Below are 19,151 nucleotides of genomic sequence, written 5' to 3' on the forward strand. Positions count from 1 at the left end.
TCCACTCATAATCAAAGCCTGATGACATCCTAATGCCCACACTAGAATAACAAACAATCAATATCTCAGACTATTAATATCATTCTTGATGTTTTATCTTAAGATTTTTTACAGTTTGAACAATATTGAACCACATAAAGCCCCAAGGCTACTAAGCATATACAGGAGGTCGAGCCCCTTCACGCCTTGCTATGGAGCCCCTTCACGCCTTGCTATGGACTGTTCTTGAGAAAGCCCATATGCTACTATACATTGCTCTGCTTGTATGCAGACGTGTCTAGAACTTGCTTGCCACACATGGCGCAAATACCTAAAGAATAGCAGCTCAACCAAGTATAATAAGAGTCAGTAGCATATAAAGACAGAAATCATGGACGCTTGACAACCCAAACAACTGGAGATCTTCACACACTTCCCAAACAAAAGTTTACCTTTCTTGTAAGCACACGATTGGCAATACTTCGCATCTTGATGCAACTGCTGCTTACAAATGATGCACTTTGTAGTTCCATACGGTGTCCATCTGTATATAAAATGAAACTATTATTCAAAAACGCTCATGAAAACTCTCAAATGATAGAAACGCCCACATGCATACATAAGACACAATACATCTTTTGCAGCACACCCCAGTCTCACTTGTGCAGGTGATCATTTGTACCTGTTTTTCTTGGACAATAGCTTATTTTCATTGATCTTACGCCCCCCACCCTCTGTCGTGTTGGTGGCACCCTCCTTCCATTTGTCAGGAACAATGACCTTTGAAAGCTTCTTTTGGCCTGCACGCATAAAACCTCATTGGCCATGTGCAGAGCGCTTTGAAAAATCTTTTGATGACAAATTCTCAGGCCTGATTTGCTACAGCCTTTACTACACATAATGATTATCACTAAACTACTGTTTCATCATGATGCTCATTAGACAACTAGAAAAAAGACTAGTAGATCACTTACAATAAGCAAAATACTGGCATACTTATATAGCACAAAACGTTGGCAGCAAGCTTCCAAATGTTACTTTATGCTTTATGCAACCACCTTACAGCAAGGGGGGAGGGGGAAGGAAAGAAAGAAAATTATATTAGCATCTTAAAAAAGACCACACGGGTCAATGAGACCATGGTAAAACATCAAGAGTGTATCTTCAAAGGTGCTTATGTTGTCATCTATGCTTTATGATGCTCACGTTGAGTATTGGAAATGTTGAAGTGGTCTATGTATAGGCGCATTGTGTTCATTTGACCCAATTCTTGGGATTATGTTTTTTGGGCATATGAATGTATGAAGGAATACTCATTAACAGGCAACTTGGGATGGCTCACAGCCATGTAAAGATCTCAAGCTAAGCATGTTATGACTTGCATCTCCATGCAGGAGATAGGATATGGAAGATCTCGAGTTGAGCACCTTGCATCTCCAAGCAGGAGATTGGATATGGAAGACTCACAGTGTAGCATGTGAACCTTGTATGTGAAAATCTCAAAATTCAATGTTGCCAGGTCTTGATGATATGGATCCACTAGAATTGGAACAACTAAGGAAGAGTCATGAAGATTTCGAAGTGTCCGCTAAAGCAAAGCAGCTATAGAAATGGTGATTATGGCGCTTAGTATAGCAAGGCAGCTACAAAGGTGACGGATCTGATCCATTCTACTATAGCAAGGCAGCTATGAAGCGATGGATTTATTATGGCGAGGCAGCCTTAGAAGTCTTACTATGAAAGGCATCCAAAGAGGATGTGGACTTCTCTTAGTTGAGGACAACTATTTAGAAGCTCCATGGGGATATCACCAGCTTGTGACTTAATCCCCAGGTGTTACATGGGGAAGATTTGTGGAACCTTTTACTTGATTAGAAGAGAACAATGTCGGAATATTCAGCGGAAAAGAGACAGAAATGAGAGAGCAGAAAACTGCAGAATAGCAACAGAGGAGAGACAGTGTCAAACTCTACTATATACACTAGTATATCCGGTACAAATGAGTGGGGGGACAAGGCCCACAATAAATATGGGCTGGGGCAGCCAGTCGGCCAGTGCATAACAGGCCGACAGCCCCACAAATAGCCCACAACTGGAAAAAATCCAGTCGGCCAGCAAAATATCAAGTCGACCAGCAAAAAAAGCAAGTCGGCCAGCTCCTGGCAGCAATCTCCTACAGCCAACCAGGGAAAAAATACTGCCCCCACACGACTACAGAATTGGACAAAACTGGAGAAAACTGGAGATTCCTCACACGGGCAGGCACACCCACATCACTGGTCCTAACTCCCTACAGTGTAATATGGTACAGACAAGAGATGACTGCTAACACCCCCTCTTAGATCACTCCTAAGCCGAGGGTAAAACCGTATCCTGAAGTAGATCTCCTCATGTCTGGATCTCCTCCCCAATCGAAGTCACTCCAACCTCGGAGTCTGACTCGGTCCTTCGATCCCCCTCTAATGTCATAAAAGAGTCCATGATCCTTCGTATCCTACAGATACCGCAAGATCCGCAATCCTGCATCCCAATGAGTCTTCAAAGGTGTCTGCATAAATGAGCTCAACAACCCCACTAGAAAACTCGAGTCCAATCTAGTGTTCAGCAACCAAATCAATGAACCGACAAGCTTTCGATACAAGGAGGCATCAACCTACTCACAAGGATTATGAACAATAAGTTTGGTATTCGGGTCCATCAGAGATGAAATAGACTTGCAGTTCTCCATCCCAAAGGCCTCCAGCAACTCATGAACATATCGCTGTTGAGAAACAAAGAACCCTCTCTAGGTCTGCCAAATCTCCAATCCCAAAAAGAAATGGAGTAAGCCTAAATCCGTCATCTCAAACTCCTTTGACAGGGCAACCTTCGTCACAGCTATGTGCTCCACATGATTGCCAGTGAGAACAAGATCATCCACATAGAGGATAATCAAAGTGACCATACCACGTTCCCGAAAGAGATACAAGTTCAGATTTGCAACTGATCTCTGGAAACCCTACTTCTGAAAAAAAGTATCAATCTTCTAGTTCCAAGCCCTGGGAGCCTGTTTTAGACCATACAAGGCCTTTTGCAACCTGTAAACCATACCTTTGGAACCCGAAACCTCAAAGCCAGGAAGTTGCTCAACATACACCTCCTCCTGCAAGTCACCATTCAGGAACGCAAATTTGACATCCATCTGACAAGGGCAAGAACTGTCCGAATCGTGGCCATCCTAGCTGTCAGTGCAAAAGTGTCCTCATAGTCGATGCCTGGCTGCCGAGCAGCTTGTAAAGCGTACCTTTGGAGCCCGAAACCTCAAATCCAGGAGGTTGCTCAACATACACCTCCTCCTACAAGTCACCATTCAGGAACGCAAACTTGACATCCATCTGATATACCGGCCATTGCTGATGAGAGGCAAGGGCAAGAACTGTCCGAATCGTGGCCATCCTAGCTGTCGATGCAAAAGTGTCCTCATAGTCGATGCCTGGCTGCTGAGCATAGCCTTAGTTGGGAGACATCTAGTTTCCTGCCAAAATAAGCCTCAAATGGAGTCATCTTAGGCACTGAAGTCGTCGGAGATCAGTTGAGGATATGGACAGCCGTAGCCACATATCATGACCACTTGAATGTGGATACGCTGCGGCGGACTTTCCGGGACCAGATAGTGGATGGCTTGCCACATGTTGGCAGCAGGCAGGGACATTCCAGTTCTTGCGTTTGTCAGTCAGAGGAGCCTTTAGAGGTGAACTATGGTTTGATATTGAATGGGAGTTAGGGTTAGAGATTCATGTGGGAGACATACACAGAGAAACAAGGGAGAGAGAGAGAGAGAGAGAGAGTTGTGGGGATAAGTCAACTCACCAAGATGAGTGTGTGACTCCCCTATCACACATGTATATTGCACTAGTATACATAGTGCACTTAGTACATTAATGTACTAAGTGTACTATGTACTATAACTTATGGGCTTGTACACACTATAAAGGTGGACATAATGCCTTTACCCCAACAACCTCCCACTTAAAGGCAAAGTGCCCTTAAGTAAAGGAAAAGAAAAATCAGCATGTACATGATAATATACAAGGCCATATCCAGGCTGAAACTGGCCTCATCCAATGCCCATCAAGTGTCTGCAATGAGCAAACCGCTCCAGAGGCAAACTCTTTGTCAACAGATCAACCGGGTTGTCATCCGTATGAATCTTAACAAGCTGAATTTGCTTGTTCTCTATCACCTCTCTGATGAAGTGATACTTCACATCCACATGCTTCGTCTTTGCATGAAAGACAGGGTTCTTTGCCAACTGGATGGCACTCTGACTGTCACAATGCAACAATGGAATATCACCTGTATAGCCCAAATCAACCACTAACCGAAATAGCCATAATGCCTCCTTGCAAGCCTCTGTGGCTGCAATATACTCAGCCTCTGTAGTAGATAAGGCTGTGCACTTCTGCATCCTGGATATCCATGACACAGCACCTCCTGTGAATGTAAACACATAACCGGTAGTAGACTTCCGGTTATTTGGATGACCGGCATAATCCGAATCCGTGTAACCATGCACTAATGCATCCTATTTGCCAAAACATATGCACATATCCTGTGTGCCCTTCAGGTATCTCATGACACCTTTCACTGCTTCCCAATGCTTCTTGCCAGGGTTGGCCATGTATCTAGAAACCACTCCCACTGCAAATGCAATGTCCGGCCTAGTAGCAACCATGGCATACATGAGACTGCCACAAGCTGAAGCATACGGAATCTTGGCCATATCAGCCCTGTCTCTATCTGACTGTGGGCTGTCCATAGCACTGAGTTTCACATATGGAGGCAAAGGAGTACTAGTCTTCTTCCCCCCGTCCATATTGAACCTTCTGTCCCAAAGTATCCGCATACCCAAAATGTGATTTGCATCACCCAAATCTTTCATATCAAAGGTTTGATGCAGCCTCTTCTTCAAGGCATCCATCTCTTTACGAGATTTCCCGGCAATCAACATATCATCAACATACAAGATGAGGATCAATAGACTGCCATCCAAAGCTTTCTTGGTGTACAAGCAGTGATCTATGTCACTTCTCCTGAAATCCTGTGATTTCATGAATGTATCAAATTTATGATACCATTCCCTTGGTGCCTGTTTGAGCCCATAAAGACTCTTTTTCAGCTTGCATACAAGCTTCTCCTTTCCACTCACTGCATAACCCTCTGGTTGTTGCATATATATCTCCTCATGGAGATCACCGTGAAGAAAAGCAGTCTTCACATCCATCTGAATCAAGTCCAGATCATCATGTGCAACCAAAGCTAACACAGCTCTAAGTGTGGTCATTTTGACCACTGGTCCTTTTTGGAGCGAGACTTGCTCCTTCCCCGTTCTTGGCTTTTTCCCCTTTGCTGGGATCTCCCACGTGCATTCATTGCATTGGACTTTCCAACAGAGTTGTTTTTCCTGTTCATCTCTTCTTGAAGAAGAGCACCCTCAACATCTGCATATGACAGCATAGCATTCGAATTGCTAGTGGCTGTCCTGAATGTGTCCCAACTCTCTGGCAAAGTGCATAAGAGAAAAGTGGCTTTGAACTCCAACTTTTGATTTATAACTTGGCTGACAATACCATTAAACTCATTTAGATGGGTTGTCATAGACGCCCCTTCCTTCATCTGAAGACCTATGAGTTTCTTCAACCAATACACTTTGCTTGAGGCACTTTGCTGGGCATACAAGTCCTGCAATCTCTGCCACATTCCCCAAGCTGTCTTCTCTTCACGAATGCTGAAAAGTAAAGAGTCTGACACAGACAACATGATAGTAGATCTTGCCAGCTCATCCATATCTTTCCACTCTTCAGCAGTAAGAGAAGCGGGCATTACACCCCTTTCTTTGATAGGCTTGTGCTGCTTCTTCTGGAGCAACACATTATAGCACTGGGTTTGCCAAATATCATAGTTATGTGAGCCTTCAAGCTTCTTGATGTGAAGCAACGAAGAGCTCTCACCTGTGGTTGCCATAGCAATATGCAACCTGTCAATGCCTGACTCCCTGCAAAATGTGCAAACACTGCACCAAAAGCACACAAAATGCTCACAGTTGTTCTCCCAAGCTTTATCTCCCACTGCGGAAGCACGAATGCAACTTTTCTCCCACTGTATGTGATGAAATCACCAAAATCTGGTTGCTGCAGATTTAGGACAGCACCTTCTTCCATGTATTGTGCCTCCTTAAGGCTTGGTCCTGACTCTTGAGTCATGACTCATTTTGTATCTACTTAATTATTAATACAATCAACTGTCAACGCCTTCACGCTTTGATCGGCGTATTTTGTTAATATGACTCAAAAGCTTACCATTTTAGTGTAAATTTGTGATAAGTGTAGAGTAGAAAAAAAAATTAAAAAGTATTTTTCAAGTGCCATTTCCTCCCCCGTCCCCGTTCCCTACTTATGGCTGTCCCCATTCCGTTCCCATCCCCATCCCCCGTCCCCCGTTACCGTTTCCCGTCCCTTGTGACTATGCCCAATGGGCCTATGAGACCAAAGTAATACAATAATGTCCATGGCAAATCTTATCATGGAACGAAAAATAAAATAGAAACATAACAAAACTATCCCCCTGGAGTGATACAAAACTGTCCATAGAAATCTCATCATGGAATACTAGGAACATGAAATATCAGTGGAGTATCAGCCCCCATTAGATGGTATAGTATATACCACTCTCTAAAATATCAATCATGGGGCTTATGAGTATGGCCGAGAGGTCTCCCTCAACTGTGTCACGTGGAAAGGTAGTGGCAAATCTTATCATGGAACGAAAAATAAAATAGAAACATAACAAAACTATCCCCCTGGAGTGATACAAAACTGTCCATAGAAATCTCATCATGGAATACGAGGAACATGAAATATCAGAGTATCAGCCCCCATTAGATGGTATAGTATAAACCACTCTCTAAAATATCAACCATGGGGCTTATGAGTATGGCCGAGAGGTCTCCCTCAACTGCGTCACGTGGAAAGGTAGCTCGATGGTGATGGAGCATGTCCTAGATCTAAAACTAATGAGAGGATCGTGGCCGACAACCAAGGGACCAAGGACGTTGGGCACGTTGAAATGCAGAGGCCCAGTTCGAGATATTTCCTCTCGAGTGAGGTGGGTCCGAAGCAGCCTAAGGTGAGTCCATGGGATCCATTGTATGGGTGTCCTCCTCGTGGGTCCAAAAGAAGCTGGTGATGGATGGCTAGAGAGGGAGGGGTTGCAGTGGCTAGGGCCGAAGCTCTCTCAAGAAAGCGTCCTCGTGCCGATGGAGCTCGAGTAGGAAGAGCCCTAGGCAACGCTGGTCCGAGAAGTTGATGATCCTGGAGAGTGGGCCAAATCCCACATGGAGCAGACAATGAAACCTCCAGCAGATCTCATAGTATACCAAGGTTGCATCCAAACGCAGTTTGGATAGGATCCAAACGTTTACATCGATTGAAACGTTCACTAACGTTTGGAAACGTTAGTGAACGTGGGAGTTTGATTAATATAGGTTTAAAAATGAAGGGCAAACGCACGTCAACATCACGTTTTTTTTCTTCTGTCTTACGTGCGTGCGGCTCTCTCTCTCTCTCTCTTCGGCGGCGGGCGCTCATGGGCTGGTCGTGTTGGGCTTCGCTGCTTCTCTGGTCGTGCTCGCTCATCATAAGAGTCTCTCACTCTCTCTCTTTCTCTCCCCCCCCGCCCCTACATCGAAGGATTCAGAGCATCATTGCGAGGCATCGGGCTCGTCCGACCAGGCATCTGACTATGACAGATATCCAAGCCATCCGGCAGAGACCCATGCTACAGCTCCTAGGATGATTACCACTCTAGCCATATACTGTTGTACTCACTGTCACTTTTGTACTCCCCCATATTCATGTATTCATGTATCCATGTACTCATGTACCCCATTTTGACTAGTAGCATTAGCTTCCCACTCTCCCTAGTTGCTACTTCCGGATGCCCCCTACTGATGTATTGTGGGGCTAGATACTTACCTTCAGTTCTTTCTTTTCTTTTCCAGATAGTGTATCACATGTCACATGGTTGTAACTTTGGTCTCATAGGTCACTTTGGCCTTTCGAAGACGTTAATATAACATTTCATTTCATTTCTCTCACCTGCCCCTGTTCGCCGCCTCCTGCCCCATTTCGAACCTGTGCGCGTCTCTCTCTGCGCCCCCTTTTCCCACCCGCCCCTGTTCGCCGCCTCCTGCCCCATTTCGAACCTGTGTGCGTGTCTCTCTCTGCGCCCCCTTTTTCCCACCTACCCCTGTGCGCGTCTCTCTCTGTGCCCCCTTTTCCCACCCGCCCCATTTCGAACCTGTGCGCGTCTCTCTCTGCGCCCCTTTTCCCACCCGCCCCTGCTTGCCGCCTCCTGCCCCATTTCGAACCTGTGGGCTGCGTTTCCCACCCGCCCTTGCTTGCCGCCTCCTGCCCCATTTCGAACCTGTGGGCTGCGTTTCCCACCCGCCCTTGCTCAGGCCCCCAAGGCAGCAACATAACTCTCTCTCTCTCTCTCTCTCTCTCTCTCTCTCTCTCTCTCTCTCTCTCTCTCTCATGTGGGCGGTATCCATGTCCTACTGCTGTGCCAGATGGACCACAGCAGCAGCAGGACATGGATACCGCCCACACCAGAGGTACATCTGGTGTGGGCGGTATCCATGTCCTACTGCTGTGCCAGATGGACCACAGCAGCAGCAGGACATGGATACCACCCACACCAGAGGTACACTGATTGATCATGCGATTGAGCTTGGGTGGTCCAGACGCCCACGACTACGGAGGAGGGCATCCCAGCATAGACGGAGGTTGCAGTGGCGGATTCAGATTATTCTTGCGAGGCATGCAAGACACCCAGTCAGGGTGCTAACCACAGAGGATATTGAGGAGATCCGCCAGTGTCCGATGCGGCACATATTATGAGATGGAGGCACCTCCATAGTGTACCCCTCCGTCCCACATGATATTGTATCCCCTCACTATATTCCACTCACCTCCATAGCATACCCCCCCTCCCTCACTATATTCACACCCTATAAGGGTTTCTGTTTACCTTCCATTTCCAGTTTCATTTTCTAGGTGCCAGTAGTATCATCTTTATTTTTCATTTTCTGGGTTTTTTTATCCAGACATTGTATCAGATCCACCATGATGTAACTTTTGGTCTCATAGGTCATTATGGCCTTTTGAAGACGTTAATATAACATTTCATTTCATTTCATTTCTTTCCCGTTGCCCATCTCTCCTGCTACTCACATACGCACCTGTGCACCTATTGCCCACCTGCGCACCTTAGTTGTAGGGTAGGGTTGTAACCCACCTCCAAGCAGGTAAGGGTGGGGTTCGTGAAGAGCAACCTCTCAAATAGTCCAGCAGTTTGACATGGCCAACAAGAAAACCTTCTCCGAAACCCTTATCTCCCCTCCTACCAAACCCAATGAAAAACCATCACCATGGGAGCGGTACCTCCTGAGCATGATTCAACATCTTCAGCAAACAAATTCAGCCTTGCAAAATGAACTACATCAAACAAAACAACATCTTTCAACCCTGGAGAAACAGATTAAGGAACGACAACACGAAAAAGAAAACAGGGAGGAAATCACACAGGTAAATTTAATTGATCCACAACCTAAAGAAATTCTCATTAAAGAAGTAATATCACAGATTAATGAAGAGAACGAGCAGCAATGGATTGCAAAAGAAATTAGGGTGGGTGGTTTGTCAGAGGGTTGGGAGCAGGTAGAGGTATTGGAGAACAAGGAGATTGCGAATGATACTTATGTCCCGGAATGCGAGATTCTACAAAGAAAGCTGTGCAGAGCTATCCCTTTCATCGACATTGGAGATCCCTCAATCAGTGGCAATCAAAGGAAAACATGTGGTTTTGAGGTACGCAGATATGAAAGACAAAATTAAAGTCATGAAGCAAACAAGGTCACTGAAGGGAACGAAGGTGTGGATGGCGGATGAACTCACAGCCACACAACTAAAAAACAAGAAACAAGAACTCAATAAAGTATACGAAGCAAGGAAACAAGGAAAATGGGCAGTCTACCGTAGAGGTAGAGCTGTTATTGCAGATTTCAGGACAACCAAACATGGTAGTAATGAAGAGTAGCTGCTAGAGAAATCCTTCATGTTATCTAGGATTCTCCTACGGTCATGTAGGGAATTTGAACTATTTTTAGTTTTATCTCTATTTTCATTTTGTTGCCCCCGAAGTGGAATGTAATCACATGGATGTATCTGATTAGTCCTATAGGTCAGATGTGGCCTCTAAAGGACGTTAATATAGTTTTCTTTCTTTCTTTCTTTCTCTCTCTCTCTCTCCCGCAACTCTCTCTCTCTCTCTCTCTCTCTCTCTCTCTCTCTCTCTCTCTCTCTCTCTCTCTCTCTCTCCTGCTCATGGATCCCTTGGCACCTATGGATACCATTACAGCCCAGCTAGCATCACTCCTACACACGACTGCATTACAGAGCTTCCCACATCGTGTCCACTCAGGAGAGCCTGCGAGATCTGGGACTATGCTCTAGTACAGATGGTATGATGACGAGTGCAGAGCCCTATACTCACGGCTCCGCATACAGAGAGCCTTGGGAGCCATCACAGAGCAGGAGTCGAGGAGAGAGGTGAGGAGACTTACTCGCCACAAAAGGCGGGCCTTCGCAGAGATACAGGAACTAGAGATCTTCCATTTCTTGATAAGTAGAGATAGCCCTATCTCATGGCGGCACTTCAGAGAGCCTCGGACACCGACACCCACTGCAGACCCACAGACATGGCACACATATGCAGAGGGCCTATACCACACCCCAGAGCAGCCACCTATACCTCAGCCACAGGAGCCTCACCACTTTATGGTAAAGGAAGCTATCCGCCACCTTTAGCATGGACGGGCCGCCGACCATATGGGCCTACAGGGTGAGCATCTCACATATGCAATAGATTCTTTGGCTCCTTTTCTTGCACACCTGATTAACAGGGCACTAGCAGAGGGTTTGCCTGCGGAGTGGACGATGCACACCATTGTGCCGATCCACAAAACAGGGGATATGCTCGATCCGAGCAACTACAGGACGGTTATGGTTGGCCACGTGTTGGCCAAACTCTATGGTGCAGTGTTGGAGCAAGAGCTTAGCTTATATACTGAGCGAGCAGGTTTACGCTCATCAGGGCAGGCAGGCTTCAGGAGAGCTTTCTCTACCACTGACCATGTATTAACTTTGAGATGTATGATTGATCAAGCCAGAGTGAGGACGAGAAAGCTCTATTGCTGCTTTGTGGATTTCCGCAAGGCATTTGACACAGTACCACGAGAGAGGCTCTTTCAGCGCCTGCAGTCTCTTGGCATACCAGCAGATATGACATGGGGCATCTATGCATTATATGAGGAGGTTTTTGGGTGAGTCAGATGCCCAAGAGATATGTTCGAGACTATTGCTAGCACCATTGGTGTGAAGCAAGGATGCCCACTTTCCCCACGCTATTTGGGTTATACATTGATGAGGTGGCTAACTTCATTACACGGGGAGGCGGAGATGGAGTTGATCTAGCAAGTACCTCAATACATATTATGCTTTATGCTGATGATATTGTATTAGTGTCTGAGTCTCTCGGAGGTCTACAACAGCATCTACATGCACTCGATGATTTCTGCACACAGAGGGGTCTTACTGCTGTGAACCTTGGGAAAAACAAGGTTATGGTCTTTCATACATCAAGACAGGGCAGGAGTCAACTGACATTCACTCTCGCAGGACGCAGGTGGAGGTGGTGACATCATACGTGTACCTAGGGGTTACCTTCTCTGCAACAGCCATGCGCTTCACCATGGGTTCAACAACCAAAGCTAGATTGACTTGGGGATATACAGCATTGGCTATGCTAAAGAGACGGTGCCACCAGGGGCATTTTCAGGAGCCCCGGACAAAGGGGTGGCTATTTGACACATTAGTCACACCGGTACTGATGTATGGAGCAGCAGTATGGGCGCCAAGCCTTGCTACCCATTGGTGGACACAGATAAAGAGACCACAAGCCCTCATGATGGCACGCATGATACGCAGCAAACCGTCAGTACCTCATGACATTATCCGAGCAGAGTTTGCTGCGTCTCCTATGATAGTAGAGGCCATATTCCAGACTATATGCCTGCTAGACAGATTCAAAGAGATGCCACAGGACAGATTGTCATACAGAGCTTTTGAGGCATCTAGACAGCTGGCTGAGGCAGGAGACAGAGGATCATAGTCACATGGGACGCGAAATGGGGACGGAAAAGACCTCAAAATGGCCATTCCCGGTGACTATAGAGTGACATGGGATGGGAATGGGAACGGGAAGATGCTGCCATCCCCAACATTCCCGAGTCTAAAAATGCCCATTCCCTGTGACTATGCAGAGGATCATGGTATGCACAGGTCACACATTGGTTCTCACAGCATGGCCTAGACATGGATCATCTACCACCATTCTAGTATGATAGGGATGCACCACATATCCGTCTCGCTCATAGTGAGAGGAACAGAGTATTGAGACAGGACCTACGGCAGCTCTATACACGAGAGACATGGATATCGCCTACACAGCCTCTTCCACCGAAGATGCTATACTGCAGAGATCACTTCATGAGTATCACTGATGATGGATTTATAGAGAGGCCTAGATACATGGAGGGCTTTTTACCACACGGCTCCCGAGTAGCTATTGGCCAGCTTAGAGTCTCATCACATCGATTGGAGATCGAGACTGGCAGAGCAGCACAGATCCCCCGAGAGGAGAGGGTATGCAGATTGTGCAGAGAGGAGGTGGAGAGTGAGGAGCATTATGTATGCAGATGCAAAGCATATACAGCCATCAGAGAGAGATATCCCATTTTATTCACAGAGCCACATTCCCTACGCCAGATCTTTGAGGCAGCAGACCAGCGCATACTGGGGAGATTCATTCTAGACATACAGCGTCACAGAGAGATATCACAAACAAAATGCCACCACGAATAACAAGAAATTTTGCTTGGCCACGAATTCCCACACTAGTGTGCAATGAACTCCAAGAATAGATGATGAGCTGCTAGACACACCGCGTCCATAATCCCGAAAAGTGGACGGAAAACATCACGTCCCAAAAAACTCGAACAATGAACTCGAAACAGATCCAGTTCATAATCTCTACTACACAAAAGATAACCATGTCTTGCCAGATGCCTAATGCTTGGAACTCTGAATCACGGTTTCCATGCACCAATAAGTGGAGCTATAATCAGCCCTCTCTCCCGCCCACAAGCCTCCTCTGGCTGGAAGCACAAAGGGGAGAACTATACGTGTACTATAGAAGTATACCATCTAGGTCCTCCTGAGCCGGAAGCACCCTAGGAGCCCTAGAAGTGGTACTAGAATCTGTATCACTATCGTGTGTCGTGTCTTTGCCCTTTGAACCTTTCTCTAAGATGAAGCCTTGCCCTTGGTCTTGTCCTTCTTCTTAGACAAACAATCCTTGGACAGATGTTCTCTTTTCCAGCGAGAAGTAAACTCCGACCTTTCTTCTGGACTGAGGAAAGTGCCTGGTAAGAACTGTTGACTGATAACTTCAACTTACCCTATGAAACAAGAACGGACTGCTCCTCCAAAAGTAGAGAGCTAAGAACATCAAAATTCAACTGAGTGGATGTGACTTGGCACCACAAAGATCGAGAAATCACATCATAGTCCGGAGGAAGCTTGGTGAGATGTCATGTGCATCAGCAATGCCATGGACCTTCTCAAGACTAAATCCAGAAGGGGCAAACAGATAAAGACTATGAACCAATAGAACCAGAATGTAGGAGCTTCAGGTGTCTCATCTGAGGTGGACATGGAGCAAAGCATGGATCAGATGTCTGTCGGCTGCAGGGACAGTGGATGCTGGCTGCCAGAGGAGCTGTCGGCTTACGTCAGCAGAGGGGATGGGCAGCATGCGCATCAAAGACAAGGACCACCAGCAGCAGTCGGGCAGGGCAAAAAGGGATTGGTTGGACATGGAACTGGCCGACCAGCAGTCGGCCAGCATAAAGTGTCAAAAATCACATATAAAAGGGCTCCTTGCTCCTTGTTTTAGTCATTCAACCCACTAGGGGTTTGAGTCAGTAGGATCCTAGTCTAGGGCAGATTTTAGGTGTGTTATCACCTTTTCAAGAGGGCAGCCAAGGGCTGCAAAGATATGTACCCTTTTTGTACCATAGTATATACTAAATTTCCAGCACTTCTCACTCTCTCTCTCTACTCTCTCTCTACCTGCGTTTTTGCATCAGAAGGTTTTCAAGAGTGTTTAGGGCTGAAAGAAGACTACCCAGAGCTTCCGCGCGTTACATTGGTATCAGAGCATCAGGCTCAGCAAAGCTAAACGCTGATTCAGTCCCAGATGATGGTGTACAGGTCCAAGGTACAGGAAAGTACACGGATTCGAAGCCCAAGGCAAGAACACAGATCGGGAAGAACTCCCAGGAGGTTTGTTGGTGGTGTTCCACAGTGCCAGATAGGGATGGCAGTTCCGTGAGCCAGATGGGTTCTAAGGGAACGGTCCCAAGGGAGGTTGATCCTCCAAGGGTGATGTGAGAGTGCCAGACTCAGTTCCAGGAATGAAGACCAAGACGGTGTTCAGAGTCAGGGCAGGAATGGATTGTGGACTAGAGGAAGACCAGATGCATAGATCTTCATCAGAGACAGAGTGGTTTGGAGAACAGATCGGATTTTCAGAGAAAAAAGGTTTGCCAGGGATGGATGATGACAGAGGGACTTCGGAACAGGATGGGGATGATGACAGTCATCCAAGAGCACGTTGGAATCCCGTCATCAAGTTTAGCAGAGGGGGATGTCATGTGCATCAGCAATGCCATGGACCTTCTCAAGACTAAATCCAGAAGGGGCAAACAGATAAAGACTATGAACCAATAGAACCAGAATGTAGGAGCTTCAGGTGTCTCATCTGAGGTGGACATGGAGCAAAGCATGGATCAGATGTCTGTCGGCTGCAGGGACAGTGGATGCTGGCTGCCAGAGGAGCTGTCGGTTTACGTCAGCAGAGGGGATGGGCAGCATGCGCATCAAAGACAAGGACCACCATCAGCAGTCGGGCAGGGCAAAAAGGGATTGGTTGGACATGGAACTGGCCGACCAGCAGTCGGCCAGCATAAAGTGTCAAAAATCACATATAAAAGGGCTCCTTGCTCCTTGTTTTAGTCATTCAACCCACTAGGGGTTTGAGTCAGTAGGATCCTAGTCTAGGGCAGATTTTAGGTGTGTTATCACCTTTTCAAGAGGGCAGCCAAGGGCTGCAAAGATATGTACCCTTTTTGTACCATAGTATATACTGAATTTCCAGCACTTCTCACTCTCTCTCTCTACTCTCTCTCTACCTGCGTTTTTGCATCAGATGGTGCGTTTTTGCATCAGAAGGTTTTCAAGAGTGTTTAGGGCTGAAAGAAGACTACCCAGAGCTTCCGCGCGTTACATGAGAATAAGTACAGCCAGCTGAACAAAGGACAAAGCAACACCCATAGCCAATAATTGGTCATGGATAACCTTACCCTTCATGAGGAACGACTGCATGGAACTGCCTTCAGGGAATAACAAACCGCCCTCATCGACGAATCTCGAGCAAAGTGATCCTCCAATTTAGACCATACCTGATGAGCACTAATGACACTTTACACTACCAGTGAGACCTCCTCTGTGATGGTCCGCACAAGCACAAAATGTGCCTTCGAGTCCTGATTCTCCCAGTCTTGTAATTCCGTAATAAATTCATCCTCTTGATCCTGAGTCCACCTCCTAGAGTTCTGAGGACGCTCGAGCTTCCTCTCAGTGCCCTGAACAATATCCCACAAACCCTTGTGGATATACCAGATCCGCATCTGAAGCTTCCAATGGGCATAGTTGGGTTCTTTCAACTTGTCGTCCTTGCTCATACAAGGGAAAGCTATATCCACAACAACAAGAAACACAGATCTCAACTCTCAAAGACTTCTCTCAAGTGCTTTCCAACCATGGTTATTAGAGGCGTCAAAGGCGTTTGGTACGAGGCAAGTATGGTATGCACCTCGAAAGACTTGTATTTTTTAGAGACGTTAGAGGCGTGTTAGAGGCGTCTGTTATATATATATATATATATATATATATATATATATATATAGTGAAAGTTGAGAGAGAGAGAGACTAGTGTGTGTATGTATGAGCCTTGAGGAAGAGAGAGAGAGAGGGTGTGTATGAGAGGGAGAGAGAGTGTGTGTGTGAAAGAAAGAAAGCTGTATTAAACGTCTGCAAAAGGCCAAAATGACCTATGAGACCAAAATAGTCCATCCTCATCATCTCGATACATCATCAAGATTCAAGGGTACAAAGTAAAATGAAATAAACTGAAATAAACCAGTAGAGTATAGAGATAGCTCCAAAAGTGGGTATAAAAAACATCTTCATCCTAGTGGGTATGAAGAACTTTGAACTTTGGGTCTTGAGAAAGGCTTAAGGGAGGGAAGGAGATAATGAGGGAGAGAGAGTGTGTGTGAGAGGGGCTGCCTTGGGCCCTTAAAGCTCCCGTCTAAAGACTCAAACCAACCTTTTTTTTTTTTGTGGACACCTCAATCAGGCAATCGAACGCCTCATATGCCTCGAACTGTTAGAGGCGCGCCTTGTAACAACTATGTTTCCAATGAAGCGAGGCTCCAAAACCAATCAGCCCCCTCTCAAACCTGAGAGAGAAGGCGACTGGACAGTAGCAAAACAGTCCAAGAAACCACCGGGAACCTCCTACTGGAAGGGCAGGAACTTGTGGAGGAAGAAGGAGATGTACAGCCACTTGTCTGGTAACTCCACATGCAAGAAACTCAGCAACAACTGATGCCAGAGTAAAAAACACAACCAAAAAACTCCAACGCTTGCCTCTGAAGAAGAAAATGCAACCAAGAAACCTGGCCGGCTTGCCTCTATAGGCGAAAACGCAGCCAAGAAACTGGCCAGCAGCAAGAAAAGGGCTGGCTGGACCAAAAAACGCAGCACATTAGGAAAACGCAGCCACTGTTTGGGATTGATCTGTAGCCAGGAGGAACTAGGGCAAAAAACGCAAGGCACGAATGAGAAGGCAGGCAGATTTGCAGAAGATGGAGCAGCCTGAACCTAAGCGAGTGAAACCATGTTGGAGAATACACAAGCGGAAGCATAAACAAGACGAGAGAGAGTAGAGAGAGCTTGTGGACAAGATCACCTTTTATATTAGCTTTAAGCTTTACAATGACAATTGGCCAACAAGAGAATGTTGAACTTGTGCAAGGGATTGGATGAGAAAAATGAGAAATGGGAGGCCTCCTTATATAGTCCATAAGTGAACTGGCCGACTGCCTTTAGGAACAGGTTGACTGCCCACAACTTCATAAATCAAGGAGAAATTACATAAAATGCCCAATAATAGGCACATCCCAAATAGACTGAGATGCATAAATTCTAACACCTTTGTGGTCAAGGACTTGGCGGGTTTCATCCTTGCACGGTGGAGAAAGGGTGGGTGTAGCCGATTGGCTTGGGCAGGGAGGCCGGTTATACTCATATATATAGACATATGAACCCCGTAGTTGACCTAGCTGCCCCCTACCTGGCCGGCCTGGAGCACTCCCCAACAACAGCACATCACAAGAGGATGGCCTTGTGCATTTGGGACGGGCGGTGAACCTGATATGCACTCACCCAGTGGGTCCATTCTGCATCCCCTGGCAGGACCACCATGGCTGGACACGTTCCTCCACACATACAGTCCAAAACACACCTAACAACAGAGCAACTAATAGAGCACATCACACAAAGATGGCCTTGCACATTTGGGATGGGCAGCAGACCTGATATGCATTCACCAGTGGGCCCGCTCCACATAGGTCCTGTCGTGTTGGCTTGACACCACACTGTGCAGAAAACTGGGGGTTCTTCCACAAATGCAGTCTCAAACCCAGCGGACAAGAGCATTTAATAGAGCAGATCACAAGCAGATGGTCTTGAGCATTTGGAGATGGGCGGATGCGTGAGGACAGTTCTTGGGCTTCTACACAACAACAACAACAACAACCACCCCCCTCGCCCTCCCCGTCCCCCTCCGAAGGGGAAAAAAAAAACCTCCGTTCAAAGACTGAGCTAAGTGCACTCACATCTTTAGGACCCCTACATGATTTAGATGTTTTTTGTTGATCGCAAAACAGAATGTTCGAGAACGATCTGGAAAACGTTGAGCTACAAATCCCATCTCTCTCTCTCTCTCTCTCTAGCCCGTGACACACTTACATTTCTCGCATACCATCTCGAAGCGCAACTCTCCTCGTCGAATCAGAACCAGTCCTCAGAAACAGATTTCTCGTTAACACGTCTCTTGGATTTTATTAAACTTTTAAACGTCCAAAAATATACATATATATTTATATATTTATATTTATGTTTAAATATACATATATATTTATATTTGAAAAAATATTATAAAAGTACATTATTAACGTATCATATATATATATGTGTGTGTGTGTATGTGTGGATGTACAAATTTACATAAATGTTTTCTTTTTTTTATGGTCCCCCAAGGTATCTCCTAAGCTCTTACTGGCTTGATCGCTACTAAATGGAGTCTCAATTGATTTCCTTCCCTTTAGCTACAATGATGTTTCAATTCGCTAAGTCTCTCAAGTCTAAGGCGAAGTTGCATTACTCAATCGAAAAATTTCCCAATCTGTCAACTACATTATCCTAATGCGCTTATCCCAATGACCGCAGGTTCAAGTCCTACTACACCCAGACTTGTGTTGAGATATCGAGCTCAACTAGTATTATGGCGGCCATTAATGACCCGCCCCCTAAGCAACAGCTTTCGCACTTATGTCACTGGTACGGTTGATGCAATTATGGTTGATATGCCGCCAGTGGTTGACACGTTGTGTGACAGCCACTTTGGAGTACTAGAGTTATGGCATAGTTATAGCGCCAGCTCATATAGTCGAGTTCACATTTTGTATGTTGTTGTAGGAGAGTACTTTCCCTTTATGTATGTACTCTTATCTTTTAGTTATATAGTTGTAGAGAAGAGAAGAAGATAGAAGAAAATTCAGCCATCCATCTCTCTCTTGTGTCTTGCACTCTCTTGTGTGTGTG

The 19,151-nt window shown here is 46.0% G+C and overlaps 1 protein-coding gene across 2 annotated transcripts; it reads right to left on the minus strand.

Moving 5' to 3' along the window:
- Positions 1-202: 202 nt before the first annotated feature.
- On the minus strand, positions 203-18,405 carry LOC147608735 (uncharacterized). Of its 2 annotated transcripts, none has more exons than XM_086788458.1 (4): positions 18,297-18,405; positions 662-779; positions 432-523; positions 203-310 (listed from the first exon to the last, which is right to left on the minus strand). In XM_086788458.1, the coding sequence occupies exons 1-4, from the start codon at positions 18,310-18,312 to the stop codon at positions 246-248; spliced, it is 291 nt and encodes a 96-aa protein (XP_086644584.1). In that variant the 5' UTR covers positions 18,313-18,405; the 3' UTR covers positions 203-245. The 2 variants fall into 2 exon arrangements, with proteins under 2 accessions (XP_086644584.1, XP_086644583.1); XM_086788457.1 differs by lacking the exon at positions 18,297-18,405 and adding an exon at positions 17,861-17,999.
- Positions 18,406-19,151: the final 746 nt, after the last annotated feature.

The sequence above is a fragment of the Cibotium barometz genome, chromosome 52 (assembly GCF_041138505.1).
Source record: "Cibotium barometz isolate CiBa-2024 chromosome 52, ASM4113850v1, whole genome shotgun sequence".
In the NCBI taxonomy this organism is placed as follows: Eukaryota; Viridiplantae; Streptophyta; class Polypodiopsida; order Cyatheales; family Cibotiaceae; genus Cibotium; species Cibotium barometz.